Consider the following 16,546-nt stretch of genomic DNA (forward strand, 5'->3'; position numbering starts at 1 on the left):
ATACAAACAAACAAACAAACAAGGTTCATGTAATAAAGCTGATCATATCAGGTGCCTTGACAATAAACTCCACAATGAGCTCTGCTCTAGCTGATATTGATCTCAGGATTTTGATGGAGCAACTGCAGTAGTCCACGCTTAGATATCCAAATGATTTTCAGAGATTATGGAGGAAGTAAGATTATTGCTTACCAAACAGCTACATGGACATTATATTGAGACAGATGTTTATAAATTAGAACTTCCTAAAGGCACATTACAGCATTATGGGCAAGGATCACAAGAGTGAATTAGAGATAGACATAAAACCACAAGTAAATGGCGATCCCACTGTGTTAGTCGTGGAATACAGCAGCGCCAAGGCTGCCCTAAAGAGATCACCTTAGCTTGTCCCTCCGCCCCAAGGCAGGGTTCATGGAAAACAAAAGTAGGGCAAAGATCTTACAAAAACTGGAAGCCGTCAGGCCAGATAGTTACAACTGGCAAGCATACACTTTCACCATTTCAGGATTTAACCAGGGTTGAATACTGCAACCGTGAAGAGGTAGTTACTAGAAGAATTGTGCACGCATCAGGTGCTGTGCAGAGAAAAAGGCTCAGGTGAGCTGTTTCGGCAGTACTCCTTAATGCTGCAGGAGCCACAAGACTGAACAATTTTGAAGTTTCCAGTAGCATTTGGAAGATATTTATTTATGAATGTAAATGATATGCAGATGTGTCCATAACCTGGGGGCAGTACCCTCTCACTCTACTCTCCATCCAGCAACTCTATACAGGTCATAGAATCGTAGAAACACAGGATCACAGAACGGTTTCTGTTGGAAGGGACCTTACAGACCACCCAGTTCCAACCCCTCTGCCATGGGCAGGGACACCTCCCACTAGATCAGGTTGCCCAAAGCCCCATCCAGCCTGGCACTTCCAGGGGTGGGGCACCCACAGCTGCTCTGGGCAGCCTGTGCCAGTGCCTCCCTGCCCTCTGAGTGAAGAATTTCCTCCTAACAACTAATCTAGATCTCTCCTCGTTCATTACTAGTTAAATTGATGTGACAGAAATAAAAATGAGTTTAAAGGAGAGGAATAGGATTTTCAAATCAGAAAAAAAAAGTCCAAAACAAACAAAACAAAACAAACTGATCTGTTTTCCTGTTGCTACAATACCTCCCTTATTCAGGCTTCTAGTCTAGAAGTCAGCCCAACTACTTCCTTGCCTCTGCCCTTCGATAACCCACTCGAGAAATCGATACAGGTAGCTCAGCACTGCACAGGACAGCTCACAGACCGAGCCATAGGGGGGCAAATACCCACAGCAGGTGATGAAGGAGACCCAAGCCAATCCCCTCCACAGTGACAGAACCAGACAACCTCTTTAGGCTACCTGACTGTCTGACACTTATGTGAACAAATGGAGTCAGATAACACAAATTTGGGCTTGATCCAGCATACAGTACTTTTTTCTTCACACGTTTACGGTCTGTTATCTTTTTTTTCCCCCTTATCTCTATAGGAACTCTGTTCCAGAATCTTATCTCCAGCCCTGATATTTAAAGGGAACCTTTCCTGAATTATTATCACAACCGTGCGTTTAACAGAATACACCCATTTAAGTCACATACTTATTTAGACTGGGTAGTGACTGACTGACATCTAATCACTTTGCACTAAGAGCTGTACAAAAGCTTAACTGAAGCTCTTCCCATCCTAGAAAACTTCTAGCTCAAAGACCAAATCCTAAAGATAGCATAGGCTTATTTACAGTCATGAGTCTCAAGAACTTGGAAAGCTGCTTTACCCCCAGAGCTATATTTAAGCACCTGTATACACGTAAGTTCAATTATGTATCAAGTACAGGTAGGTTGCACTTGCCAAGGTTTTCTTTTATTGTTGTAGGCATTTTGTTGTTTGTTTTTTTTTTTTTTTCCCCTCCTCTCTTCTGAGGGAGAGGTGATTATGATTTAGATCCTAGCCTGGTCAGTGCTTCCACACACTTGCTTCTTCCCATGCACCCCAAGTGCATAACTGCTCAGAAAAATCAGTGGCATTCTGGCTAGCATTAGATTTTAGCATTGACCTAGAAGAAAGCTTTCATGCAAGCCATCGGGAACAGGGGGAAGCTGAAAAGAAGACATTTCACTTTAGGACACTGCTTTATCATGAGTCTCTTTCTATTTAGTACTCAGGGCTGCTCGTAAGATCACTTGTAACACATCTCAGAGGTCCTCACATCACAGAGCAGACTTTATTAACAGCAGGTGCCAAGAACCAAGTAGTCTGGTAGAGTTGCCCTAGCAATAGTTATAATGCATCAGAGGACTCAATCTCAAAAAAGTTTGAGGAATCTTTATCTACATAGCATCCTGTCTTAAAGTCACCCATTAGCCCTTTTTTTCTCAAAGACCTGTTTATCCATGGTCATTAACTTGAGCTTTTTATTTTTAGTACAAGCAGAAAAACGTTTTGTTTCTTATGATCCCAACTTTAGGAAGCTGAAACACTACAAAGCTGTTACCTGGTGTAGGCCATGGCCAAGTGCCATAGTTTGAGGGCAGAGAGTGCTAGGTGGGGAAGGATCAGGAAGCAGCATTTCCAATATTTCATTCCTGCCCTGTGGTAAGGGGCAGACACAATTTTGGCTTCAATCTGTCTAGAGTTAAATATGGGCTGGTACTACCAGCAGTTGGGAGAATAAGCCAGTCTAGTACCATCTATCGTATAGGTTTAATATGCATTTCATGTCTTCACATTCAGGCTTACATGTAGAATTCAATCCTCACAATTTAGACACAGCTGTGGTTCAGTCACTGCAATCTAGAAAGTGAGACTTCTGAGCAAGACTGAGCAGATTTATCTCATTGGAATTCATCCTACAGATATTTCCCATTGTTAGTTAGGAAACTGCTCAGTAGCAAACTTCAGTATTAAATTTTTACTCTTACCTGGGGTTCACAAATTCAAATACGGGGAAAAAAAAGACTAAGCAAACACCTTCTCTTCTGTAGTACTGCATTTGGATATAATACTCTATAAACATTCATTTACACACCAGTATCACTAAACTTTCAACAAGCTCTTACCTGGACTTGTCTCAATGTACGGAAAAGCAATAAACACCTAAGTCTTGCATACAGGGTGGGTAGTGCTTATTAGCTACCATTTTACTACTACTTTTTTTGCCTGACCCTTTCACTGGCACGATTACTGTAAGTAGAACGCAGAATTCTTAACCAGTAAAAAACAATCAGACAAAATGATAAATATTGCTTTATTAAATTACTTTTATACTTCTACAAAGAAAATTTCTGATTTCCGTTACAGAATTACATGAAGAAAAATCATTGCTGTCTCCACAGTTATCTAAATTTAGATACAAAAAGGTTGTAAAAAGACCGGCCTGTTCAAGTTACATTAAAAAAAGGCAGAGAATAGACAAGTTCCCTCAGGAATCTTGAGGCTCAGAAATATAAAGTCCTATAATACAATGAAATTAAGGATTCAGCAATGTGTTGAACAATTGTAAACTGTAACTGCACTAGTGGACCACATTATTCAGCAGTTTCCTTAAAGGTATGAACTGTGAACTGAACAAAAAGTGTAGCTGACACAGCAGACCTCATTTAGTTGCTCTCCCTTTTACACCCTCCAAGTTAAAGCTGTAAGATCAGCATTCAACATTTAAATGATAGGAAGGAAACTTGCCTCCATAAATATCAGAAATTCCTCCATTTCATAACTATTTATATAAAGTAACTAGCTGTTACAAATCAGTTTCAAGTACAACAGGTGGCTGAGGCAAAATAATCAAAATCAGATCATACACAATTTTACTGTAAATACAGTAATTTGAAAGGTAAACACATAACCATAGCACTGACAACGTATCAATGCTGCTGTGTTATAGACGCGATGTGTCAGTAGAAAATTAGGATGTCTTTATTATCAAAATCGAGGACATTCATTCCAGTCTCTGGTAATCTAATCTTAGTGCAAAACAGATGCTAAGACATATTTAGCAAAAAAGGTGATACGTTTAAGGCCAAAACTTTGTTCAGTCATCACTATCACTTCCAGATTCACTCAGCTGCAAGTCATTTCCTAAAAAAAAAAAGTCATCATATTAGTCATTTTCAAGGAAACACTTTTCTTCTTTCAAGATTTTTCCCCTTTACCAATTAAAGGCTTACAAAAACTAATACCAGGCAGACTGCGAGAGAATAAATAGGTGTAGAACCTAACTCCTCAGTGACAGAGCCTTAGAGAGACCACATTTCTACAATTTTCAAATCTTAGCAGGAAAGGCATTAACATATTTGTCACAAAAGCATTTAATATCACTGGATAACAACAGATGACACCTAGCTATCCTTGCTACCCACATTTTCATGCTTCATAAATGGGAACACTGCTGGTGAATGCAGCCTTGCAAAAAAAAAAAAATTTTTTTTTTTTTTTAAACTTCTGAATGCGCTCAGCTGTGCTTGAAAACAAAGTGATGTCTCAATCAAGAGCAACAGTTCTTTGATGTACCTTTTAAAGATGTATCAGTGACCTACTATTTCAAACAGGTTTTGGAACAAGTGAACAAACAAAACATCAAACGCAATTTTACCCAGCACTTTAATTTGGAGGCTATGTATATATTTCAAAATGGGAAAGCAAGAAGAAAGACTACATTGTGCTTGCAATGGATACCCGTAAGTTTAGTGGGGTGGGAGTGAAGGAATCTTTCCAGGATCATAGATAACTAACAACAACAAAAAATACAGCAGCATGCTATATAGAATCTACATCGTATCAGCAGTTTCCCACATATTTTAAGAATTTCTTCCAGCTAGTATGCTTTTCTTCACCCCTCCCTTGCCAAACAGCCATGAATAAAAAAGAATGCATCTCTTTCATTGAACAGAAGTGGCCTAAAAAACAAATAGAATGACTGAAGCTGAGTAGGCACAGTATTTTTACATTTTTGCTACAGCACCCTTCACAGATCACTTTTGCAGATGGATAAAAGAACAACCTCAACAGGGTAAAACCAGCGAGACATTCAGATCATATCTTTCGTTATCAAGCATATCATTTTTGCCAGAACACTGAAGTCTTTAACATGGCTGCATTTAGCCTTCCTTCGTTTTCCACTATGTCATCACTAAAGCTTAGAAAGTGGTACATGAAGCTCTGCAACAAAGCCGAAAACTCTGTTTATATAAGACAAGAATAGTGAAGATGGCTCTTTCCAGCAATCTATAAAGTACTACTGTAGTCTTTTTTTTCCAATTCTAAAAGCCAAAACATTTACAGCCACATTATTTTATGTTAATTTTTTTTTGAAAAAAAAAAAAATGTCAAGAACAATTCAGGACAATACATTATCCTGAGAAATAATATTTGAAGGCAGATAATGGCATTAGCAAATTAAACTCACGCATTTATCACTCAAAGGAAAACAAGCAAAGAGTTCTTGGAACTCCCAACCCTATTATTCACTACCTGCTCTGGGAGATGGCTGGAGTAAGAACAAGGAGATAACCTTCCAAAGAGTGACTCTGCAGCCTTTTAAAGTTATTTCAACATAGTTAATAAAAATTACACAAACTGTGTAACACTAGCCAAAAATACCAGTGCTTGTGAAAACCAGCAGATGGGAAAAGCGAGTACTCCGAGTTCCAGAGTTAGAAGTGATGCATTAGGATATATTTCAGGGTTACGAAAATGGGCCAGAAACTTTCCCTCTCTCTAAAAAACACCTTCAGAGAGATGGCAAAATAAAAGAGACTAGAGTTGGCAGTTTTCAGGTGGGTTTGTTGCAGGAATAGAAGTTTCATTTAACTAGGGCTCTGAAGAAGCATCTATGCTCAATTGTACTTTGCAGGCAGCAATACAGTGGGGTAAAAACGTGAACTCAGTCTTCCACAGCGCCAACTGCTTATTAGTAATATCAGTTTATCACAGAATGGTTTGGGTTGGAAGGGACTTCATAGATTCATCCTATTCCAACCCCTCCGCCCTAATTTGATGAAATAGATTATACTGCAAATTATGATGTTTCCTAAACTTTTAGATCAATGGCTATAAAACATTTAATTGAATTCATGAGTTTCCCTGTCCCCAGTAACTTGCATAAGAGCGATCGGTGTTTCACAGATCTCGTTACACCAACGCCACACAAATACAAAGCAAGTTTCACGACCAGCTGCTGTACCAGCACCAACTATCAAAAGAAGTGAAGTTGTATTGAATGCTGTGTACATAAAACACTGCCCCAGAAGAGTCTGTGTTGATTTTTCTTGGGAAATAAAGCTTTATTTAGCTTTATTTATTTTATTTACTTAAACTAAAAGTAAACAAAACAACGTATGATCAAATATCTACAAAGAGATTCATCAGTGCTACCATTTACAAACTGTTACAAGGCAAGTCATGAGCTTATATAATCAGCTTCTGACAGAAGGAGGGAAGAATCAAGATTTTGGGGGAGGACCTTGCTGCTGAAGGTGTGGGGCAGCTTTGCGTCCTGGATTCCTGAGGAGGTAGATGATGTATATCTGACAGAAGTATTTGGTTACCATGCTCTAGGATACTACCTCCTGTGTCTTCCAAGTTCTGCAAAAGCTCAGCTGTATGATTTCTACATGTAAGATGAAACTCTTCTCCCTAACCCTTCCCGCAGCTTTCTGCCTGCATGCAGCAAGCCAAAGGAGAACTTCACTAATTACCCAGCACAGCCCTGATTCTGCAGAGGTGCACAAAAGTGGACAAACCTCCAAACAGGATTAGATAAGCAAACTGCTTGTGCTGACATTTGTTGCTTCAATATTTTATTTTTGTAAAACATTATTTGAGATGGAAGAGATGACTGTACCAGACCCCAACAGAGAACTCCTGCCATTTCAGCTGGAACCATGTGCTATCCATTTAGTTTCCCCAGGTTTCGCTGTTGTTTTCCCTCTCCTGCCAAATTTCCTCAACAAGTGAGCTGGAGAAACATTCTCCTTGGAAGTGACTTTTTTTGGTCTTTGTCTAGTTGAAGTACGTTTCAAATGTTAGAAGTACTCAAGTTAGGAACAGATTTTTTTTAAGCAGTAAATAGATCTGTAACCATGACAGAAGTAAATGGAATTAAGCTAAATATCTGTGCAAGATAGACAAGCCCAAGGCTTGATGCTACAAAGGTTCCACCAGTCTACATGGCTCTCAAGCACCATCAAGTCACCATCTCCCCCCGTAATAGCTTTGATGTTGTCACGTTTTATGCAGCATTTTCTCACTATGACTGTTGAAACTAGAGGAGTTGGCCACCTGTACTTGTGAGTTTGTTTCTCAGTTGAAGTTTTGTCAGCTGGGATTTTGTCACTGGGGATAGAGCTTAATCTCGTTTTCATAACAGCTTTATTTAAAGCACGAAGAATGGGAAATCTCATTTGTGAGTAAGGGTTGAAATAAATGGCGTGCTGAAGTTATGCAAATTATGAACATGAAGACATTGTTCTTCACAGTGACAGTAAAATGAAGACAGTGTTTAGTACTTTACCCATGAAGTCACAAGACCTTTCCATCTGATCTTATCTGTTAATGCAGTACACAAATAACCAGCACAGATATTTGAGTATTTAAATACTAGCTACAAAAAACACCAAACCTGTTCATGCCATCATTAAGCGCTGAAGTGAAAGCAGACTTGCCAGAGTCTAGAATTTCAGTATAATCAGTTTACATATAAATGATAAACCCTACAGTTCTTAGACAGCACACTAGGCTTTATGGGAATCTCTTCACATTGTGACCCTGCAGCTAAGCACCTAATTAAAAATGTACTCACTTTCAAAGCATCACCATAGCTGAACACTCAGCTTCTACATATGAATACTCCTATTTAGGTAGCAAACTTAAGACCCCACCTACTGTTTTCACCCCCCTTTCCTGTCCAAACTCTCTGTTTTGGACTACACTGAGCATTCAATTCCAAGCTGTACAGCGACCACTTGAACAACATTGCAGCTCCTCTTCAAATTGCATTTTTACTCCACCAATTCAACCAACTAAGATAGTATCACCTGAAAGCAAACCATCTCCTCACTTATATGCGGAGGAGAGTTTTGCCCCGCTGTCTGGTGGATCAGTGCCATGAATAATAGTAACTAAAGTAGCTAGGAATATACTCTCTTCTGTAATTCAAAGTTTTGCCAGTGTAGTATCTTTCCCGTAGTTTTAACCAAGAAATTATAAGCATATGTTTTGGGAGTGCCCTGTTAGCTCAAGTATTTTCATTACAAAATTACTGTTCTGCAGTCCCAATGTATATAACTGGGAGGAAGCCAAAAAGGCTTAGGAAATATTTTCAACTACCTCAGCTTTAATTTAGTATCTCTTGGGACCAAGAGCCTTCTAGTCCAGTGCCTAATTCAGACCTCTGCTGAACAATCAAACCCTAGCATCACTTCCCACAGTTTTAATTATAACAGAGACATACTTAAAAACAATATGGTTTCCTTTCAGCATCTCGATGTCTGGAATTGTGTACTAAGAAAAGAACAGCCTTTGTACTTACGTAGTGTATTCATCATATGACCACTGCTCTCTTGGGATCTGTTATGACTGGCATCTTTGTCAGGGACAGCCTGTTGTGGTATGGCAGACACAGTAGGCTGTGGCTGCAAATACGGCATTGACATAGGAAGAGAGGGCTTTGCTTCCTCGTCTTCAGAATCACTGGAACTATTTTCACTACTGGATGAAGAGGATGAAGAACTTTTAGAGTCAGACGAACTGTCAGAGCTGCTCAGCTGGTCCATGATACTGGCTTCTGCTTTTAGCTCTGCAAACGATATGATTTGTTTCTCAGTTAGCAGACATCATAGTTGAAATATAAGACAGACAAAAAATAACAGAAAAATCAACAACAAAAATCAGGTACGTTAGTCAACATGTTACAGCAACTCAAAAAGAAAAACCCTGCAGAAAACTCCAGAACAAAGAAAAGGGTACAAGCAAACATCTAGCCTGTCATGTGGTTTTCTTCCCCCAGAGCTTGGGCATTTTCCCCCTTTCAAGCCAAGCATTAGAACACAGGTAACTGTGCACCCAAATGCTATCCCCACATTAGCCTTTAATTTCTGCAGCTGGCAAGTCTTCTGCATTTTCCTCAGCACCCTAATGATGCCTTTCCCTGACTAAGCACTGCAGTAACAATCACACAGATAAGTTAGCAGCAAGATGTCTGAAGCTGCACCCAAAATGCCTCCCAGCAGTTCAGCAGAGCAACCAACGCGCATGGACACTATGACATTTTGCTGAAAATGCAACGCACACAGAATATCCAAGGGAACTATCTACAGTTTACTATTAGAAAAATTTCACCAAATCCTTATTCTCTTCATAGACTTGTGAAAAAAAAGCTAGGGACAACAGGAGAAAGACAAGAAATACTGGAAGTTAACACATCAGTCTGACTCAAATTGCATTCTTGGCAAAAAACTCACCTGACTCTAATATTTAGGATGGCATGACTGGATAGGTTGTGTTGCACGGTATGCGTTTTTAATATATAATAGCTGAAGTCCCGCACGCAGAGAGAGTTAAGTTTTGCAGAAACGGTGCACAATAATTACACAAAATATGGGTGCTGCTGAAGGGAGAAATCTGAAACAGACCACTGAACCCTGCTGGACTGAGATTTTATACAGCAACTTGAAGAGTTATCCAGGGCGCAGAAGTTCATCATCATACAAAATTGTAGCTACCCAGCCATTTGCTAAGACAGCCCTACAAGCACTCAGAATACTTCAGGAACAGCTTTGATATAGCAGACATGAAAAGCAAATAGGAGGGGACCTCATCTCACTTCAAATTTACTCAATACAGAAGAACAGGTTGAAGATGAAAGTGATCGAGAAGAAAGATTGTTCAGAACTTAATCAAGTGAAGAAGGGAGAACAAGAGAATAAGCCTCAACACAAACTTCCATGAAGCCTCCTAATTCTGCGTTATCAAAGGCCAGTCTAAAGGAAGAAAGGCGTTGAGGAAAACTGACAGTTCCTGAAATAGCATGGCTATAAGTACAAGGAAAAACTAACTTGATGCCAAGGAAGAACAGAAAGTACAATAAAAGACCATACTGGCCAACTGACTCAAACATAAGGAAAAAAAGAGGTAAAAAGTTGGAAGCATCCTGCAGCTACTAAGGGCACGTAGAAGAGAACATAAGCAGATAAAACAAGCTAGAAAAGCTAAAGGTAAAAATTAGGACGCAGCTAGCACAAAGATCAAGAAGTTGCTTCAAAATTAATTCTAGAGGACTGATCTACCACCCAGCTGGAGGCATAAGCTAATCAAAATGTAACCCAAATCCTATGCACTTAATGCCTCTTCCTCCCTGCTCTCATCTGTGACCAGTAACAACAGAAAAAGCTTTAAGTAAAAGACTAGCAATTAATACCAAAAACTGAGTAATGGGATCTTTGCCTTGAATTTTGAAAGAACTTAATTCTCACAGAAAATTTAAATTTAATATTTTCAGTAAGGGAAAGAAGGGCTATACACATACTGGAGGACAAATGCAGAATGACCTTCCCCCCGCCCCAGAAAATGAAGATAGCAACAAGTTCAAAGCAGTGTACTTAAACAGGAATAGTCAGTTACACAACCACAGGATGAAGCATGATTAAGCAGGCAACACCTCTGAAGAGCCTGCGAGTTACAGTGGGTCGCTAAGCACAGCCCTACTGTATCGTGCCGGTGCAGAAATGACAAGCATTAAACTGGGACGTGATCCTATTTGGTCTTTTCGTATGAAAATATATAGTGCCTGTCAAACATTCGTCTTACTCGACTCAGCACTGCTAAAATCCTAGATGAAACTAACTCATTTTAGGCGCTACACTTGAAATTTTTGGACTAGTTGGAAGACAAGAGAGTGACAATGATTCAGGGATCTAGAAAACTTAGCTTCTAAGGAAAGACTGAACCAGCTGGCATCGTTTTGCATAAAGAATCAGAAAGACATAGGAGCTATTGAGTATCTGAAGCACTGCTTAAAAGCAGCAGAGCAATCTGGCCTATACCTGCATGATTAATATTAAAGTAGCAATGGGCTTACTGTCAGATTTTATTTATTAGGATAACCTGAACTGTAAGGAGAACAAAGCCTTGGAGCAGATGTGAGAAAGAACACATGATCTGTCACCAAAGAGCTCAAAGAACACATTAAAAAACGTTAGAAATCTGACTTTAGGATAGAAGGATGGTCTAGATGACCTTAAAAGGTCCCTACCAGCCCTGTTTTTCAATTACTCTGCATTCTTTAGTAACCGTCAAAATTGGACTGGCAGTACAAAAGAGTTTGATGCATTTTGGCAGCCACTTTGGTGCCTTGCAACATTCAACACTCCCACTACCCCCAAAACAACCAAACACCATGAAAAAGCGTCATTTTATCCCAGGCGCTCAGGTTCTTTGTCTTTGCAACTTAGGATGTATTCTAGTACTCTTCTGTAGTATAAAAATTTCTGGCCAGAGTTTAAGCCCCAAATGAAAAAAAACCTTTATAATGACACATCTGAAAAACCTGCTTGAAGGAATTCGAAGCATCTTGGGAGATAGACATCAATTCCGATCAATGAAACTGCCACCTGGTTGTATTTCTCTAGCAAGTAATTACCACCTGCCATTTCCCTTGTCCTCCAAAGTAACAAGGCCTGCTCCTAAACAAAACACGAGCGTCTCACCAAACCAGTGTCTCAAGAATGCTGTACACAGCACTGTTCAAGGGTTGATTTATGCAGGCTTTTAGCTGTCTTTTCCACTTGAACATCATCTTTCACGAGTCCCATCCGGTAATTTACAGTTCGAGATGTAAAGCACCGCAGCCTGTACGTTTGCTGAGTGCAGAGAACAGAACGAGGAGCGATGTCAGAACGGGAAGTGACTGGGTTGGTTTCTGGGCTGCAATACGACCAACTGCATGCTTGATTAAAGAAGCAGCAGAAGAAAGAATCTATAAGGCAGCAGGGCGACCCATTGGGTTATTTAGCTGAACGGTTCACCTGATTTTTAACCTTACTAAGTCTCAAATACTCCTCAGTTATCATTTGAGCCAGAGCAGTCATTTCTGTACATGGGTAAAGTGCTTATGTAGTCAGCTTCTGGGACGAACCTCCTCTTAAAAACAAAGCTTGGCTCTTAAAAACTAATTGCTAGTTAAGAGCAAAGTTTCTAAAACTCTAAACGTGGCAGTGGAGCTTACCTCGTTCGATGTCATCCATAGGAGAAGACAGAAACATCTTTTCTTTTGGCGGAGAATTTTTAACGTTGTTTGGAGTCTTGGTTGCATTTCGCATTTGCTGTTGTTGCTGCTCGATACGAGACTGGACCTTGCTGCTTCCTTCAGCTCTGTGTGCAAAAATAAAGTTACTCTAGATGACAAGATGCAAGGAAAAAGGCAGGAGCACTGCACCTCAAGTTATGGAATTATTTGTCTCACGCTTTTCTAAACAGCATCATTAGATTTCTAGGTACATTATCTTACTGGCATGTAATTAGATATGTTTTTTTTTATTTATTTTATTTTTAAATATGGTGCCAATAACTTGTAAACCCTTTCTTAGTTGATTTGTTATAATACCTGCCTACCCAGGAATACTTCATAGTAATTCTGCTGAAAGCAAGTTCTGTGGATTCAGCAGCAGGAAAAAAAATAATGAACGTGTATGGGGAAAAAAACAAGCCACTACTATCACTGAAAACAGTCAATTAAAAAAAAATCATTGAGAAGTCAGGGAACAGTAGGCAAACTACTTTTCCAAAAAGATTTTTTTTTCTCTCCTCTATATTCATCAGGTAATTGTTACTATCTCTTAATAACAAGACATCTTTTAGTGAAAAAAAAATCCTATTTCTTCTGCTGGTCAGTACTTGAAAGCTGCAAAGTCAGTGTGTTGAGAAAAGAGGCCTTTTACCCTGCTGAACAAGGCTGGGGACCTTCTAAAAATGCTGTTTCAATAAAAACAGTCACGGGCTGAAGCATCTCTCAACTTAGGCCCATGAACAAACTGATTTTCATAATGATTAAAGGATAGCTGCTTCTCCTGTAAATCACCCACCTCGTTTTTTTCACGGTGATGTTGCTACTGAGTTTCTCTAGGCGACATTCTCCAGTGTCATGATTGATAATTAAGATACATTCTTTTAGGTAAGGCTTCTTTGAGCCCTTGAACACAGTCACTGGTGGAGTTGAGCCCTGTTAAATCAGAAGAGTCCAGCAGGTGTTACTACTGCAGTCTTTTTTTTGTTATTATAAACAGAAAGCAATCCATTAGTGATGACAAGTTCATTATAAGTAATCATTGCTAGCTTATAAAAATGTTATCAGCAAATTCAAATTAGACTCATCCCAGCCAAAAGCAGCTGGTGACTGACTGGAGAGGGATTTCACCTGGCTTAGCTGAGCATTTAATCAGTTTCACACTTATTTCCAAACGAGAACACACTCACTGTAGGACTCCTTTTACCAAAAGGGGTTTCAGTAATCACATCAGCAGAGCAGTAAAGCATGGCAGGTAGTAAATTTTCCCTTTCCAGTCTTTCCTGCTTTAGAACTGCACTACAGCAGTAAATACCAAGGGGAAACTTGCACTGCCAACATCCACACGAAGCTCTGCTGTGTACGCAACACTTCAGGGTCATCCTACAGCATATTTCCAACGCAGCGAGTACACTTAAAGCTACAGCACAGCTGTCCAACCTGTAGGTCCTTTGCAACTTTGCTCTTTTAGAACAATTATTTTTATACTCTAAATGTTACACCGTCAGCTGTGAAACAGCATTAAAGCTTCACATCCTCCTATACTCAGCATGTATTTATAACAAAATCAGCCTTCCCCTTATGCCTGCCATGCCTCAGCCACCCCACTCACCTCAATATTTGGCAACGTTATCGTCACCTGTTCCCCCTTGCCAACCTCCAGGTCTCCTTCACAGGATGTATCGATAGACGCAGGCTTAAAGTCATCTAAATAGAAAAACCAACTTGGTTATTTGCAGGCTTTTCAGCAATCTTACAAACGTAGACACCTTCTGAGCAATACAGCAGTTGGAGGCTATTAAGCTAAAACCTTTTTTTGCTAGCGTGTCATCTACCATTCCCCTGAACAAATCACTCCACAAGTCAGCAGAACTCAAAGGCAAGCTGGTTTCTCTCCGTATTCAGCGTAAATGTTAACTACCACCTTCCCAATAAAATTAGGAAAGCGCTTTTAGGTGTTAATGGACAGGAAAATGAACTAGCTCTGTTCTACTTCAGAAGATAAATCCTTCCTTCCTGTCAGAAAAGCAGTAAGTAGTTCTTGAAAGTTCCTGGGAAGCAGCTCTCCCTCTCTGCTCTGCTCTTGTGGGACCCCCCCCGGAGCCCTGCGCTCAGCTCGGGGCCCCCAGCACCAGAAGGACAGGGACCTGCTGGAGCAGGCCCAGAGGAGGCCACGAGGATGAGCACAGGGCTGGAGCTCCTCTGCTGTGGGGACAGGCTGAGGGAGCTGGGGCTGTGCAGCCTGGAGAAGAGAAGGCTCCAGGGAGACCTTACAGCAGCCTTCCGGTACCTAGAGGGGGCCTAGAGGAAAGCTGGGGAGGGACTCTTTGTCAGGATGCAGGGATAGGACAAGGGGTGATGGCTTTAAGCTAAAAGAGGGGAGATTTAGATTAGATATAGGGAAGAAATTCTTTACTAGGAGGGTGGTGAGGCCCTGGCACAGGCTGCCCAGAGGAGCTGTGGGTGCCCCATCCCTGGAGGTGTCCAAGGCCAGGCTGGATGGGGCTTTGGGCAGCCTGGGCTGGTGGGAGGTGTCCCTGCCCATGGCAGGGGGTGGAACCGGGTGGGCCTGGAGGTTCCACCTGACCCACAGCATTCTGTGCTTATAGAAGCATCAATCCGAACCATGGAAGATGTATAAGAGTCACTGGAAACCCAAAGAACAACAGGAATCGCCAGCCCCCATTTCTGATTTCACTATGACATACACGTCAGAAGCTGACCGACCAAAACTTGCGTTTCGGTACGTTCATTTTTGCCCTTTTCAACATCTGAAGTATCAACTAAAAGAAGCTTTAAACAAAATCAAGACACCAATCCTGGTCCTTTTCAGAAGTCTGAGACACTGAAAACACACGTGTGCTCAGGCATCAGCACTGCAGCGACGTAAGGTGTCGTTACCTACCAAGTATTTTTTCCACCCCAAAAGAATTATGGGGGCTAAAGCCAAGAGGCACGCACAGACCTAGAGAGGTCGGACAGCACCAGGAGGCACATTATAACCCGCGTGGGCTTGAGCCCACGGCTCCAGCAAGCTGGGCACGGGGCCCACCCAGCACACCGCGGGTCCCACGGGGTGGCAGCTCGGCACGCTGTCCCTGCCACGCAGCCCGGCACGCACGGCACGCGCTGCTGGTCACGGCACCCTGCTACCCGGGGAGCTGCCGGGTTCGACACCGCTGCCCGTGGCAGGAGGGCTCGGGGGAGTCGCAGGACGCAGCCCCCGCTGACCTCGCGGTCACAGCAAAGCCCCATAGGGAGAAGTATAAAATAGAGCCCCAAATTCCTCAGCGGGAATTAGGTACGATATTGGCTTTGAGCTCCAGCAGGCGGGCGGTGAACGCTTCAGGGAGCTGAGGGGCTGGTCTCAGGATCCATGAATTGAGCCCTGAGCTCCGCTGTCACCCAGCAGACGCCTTCGCCCTGTTTGCTGAGGAGCGCTTCGGGGGTCGGAGAGAAACCCCTGCCCGCGGCTGAGCTGCGGGACGCGCCACTTTGTGCCCCGCTTGTCGGAAGAGGAGATCTCAGAACAGACTTCAGGATAAACCCCCAAGCTACAGACTCAGCAGCGCGCCGTCAGGGTAGGAGGCACCAGACCCGGGCTCAGCCCACCCCAAAATCGGGGCTACCCTGGCGGGGCAGCACCCACCGAACCCCGTCCCGCTCCCGCCGTCCAGCCCCAGCCTCCCCCCCCCCGTAACCCATCCCCGAGCCACCCCCGACAGCGGGGCACGGCGGCCGCGCCCCCCCCCCCCCAGTGCCGGTGCCGAGCCCCTCGGTGCGGCGCCCCCCTCCCGGTGCCCCCCGCAGGGCCGGGCCGGAGCGGGCCGAGCCGAGCCCCGCCGCGCTCACAGCGGACGGTGTGGAAGGCGCAGCGCGGCTGCTTCTCGAAGGTCTCGCCCAGCTTCAGCACCCGCTCCTTGGGGTCGAAGAGCGGCGGCGGGGCCGCGCCGTTCATGGCGGCGGCGGGCAGCGCTCACGCGGCGGGCACCGCCCGCACCATGCCCGGCACCGCCACCGCCACCGGGACCGGCCCCGCGCCCGGGCCCGCCGCCGCCGCACATCCCCAGCGCCGCGGGGGCGGGGCCTCGCCGCCGCCCGGCCACGCCCCCTCCGCCCCGAGGCCACGCCCACACCTCCCCGCCCGGCCCGGCCCCTCCCCTCGCGGCTCGCCTCGGGCCTATCCACCGCGCCGCCGGAGGGGCGAGCCGGCACGCGGATATGCAAATGAGCCCCCCTCCTCCTTCGGCGCCG

The 16,546-nt window shown here is 43.1% G+C and overlaps 1 protein-coding gene across 1 annotated transcript; it reads right to left on the bottom strand.

Moving 5' to 3' along the window:
- Positions 1 to 3,243: 3,243 nt before the first annotated feature.
- EAF2 (ELL associated factor 2) lies at positions 3,244 to 16,354 on the bottom strand. The gene is made up of 6 exons (XM_035569626.2): positions 16,145 to 16,354; positions 13,905 to 13,999; positions 13,092 to 13,228; positions 12,236 to 12,381; positions 8,543 to 8,809; positions 3,244 to 4,092 (listed from the first exon to the last, which is right to left on the bottom strand). The coding sequence occupies exons 1-6, from the start codon at positions 16,248 to 16,250 to the stop codon at positions 4,046 to 4,048; spliced, it is 798 nt and encodes a 265-aa protein (XP_035425519.1). The 5' UTR covers positions 16,251 to 16,354; the 3' UTR covers positions 3,244 to 4,045.
- Positions 16,355 to 16,546: the final 192 nt, after the last annotated feature.

The sequence above is a fragment of the Cygnus atratus genome, chromosome 6 (assembly GCF_013377495.2).
Source record: "Cygnus atratus isolate AKBS03 ecotype Queensland, Australia chromosome 6, CAtr_DNAZoo_HiC_assembly, whole genome shotgun sequence".
NCBI classification, from domain to species: Eukaryota; Metazoa; Chordata; class Aves; order Anseriformes; family Anatidae; genus Cygnus; species Cygnus atratus.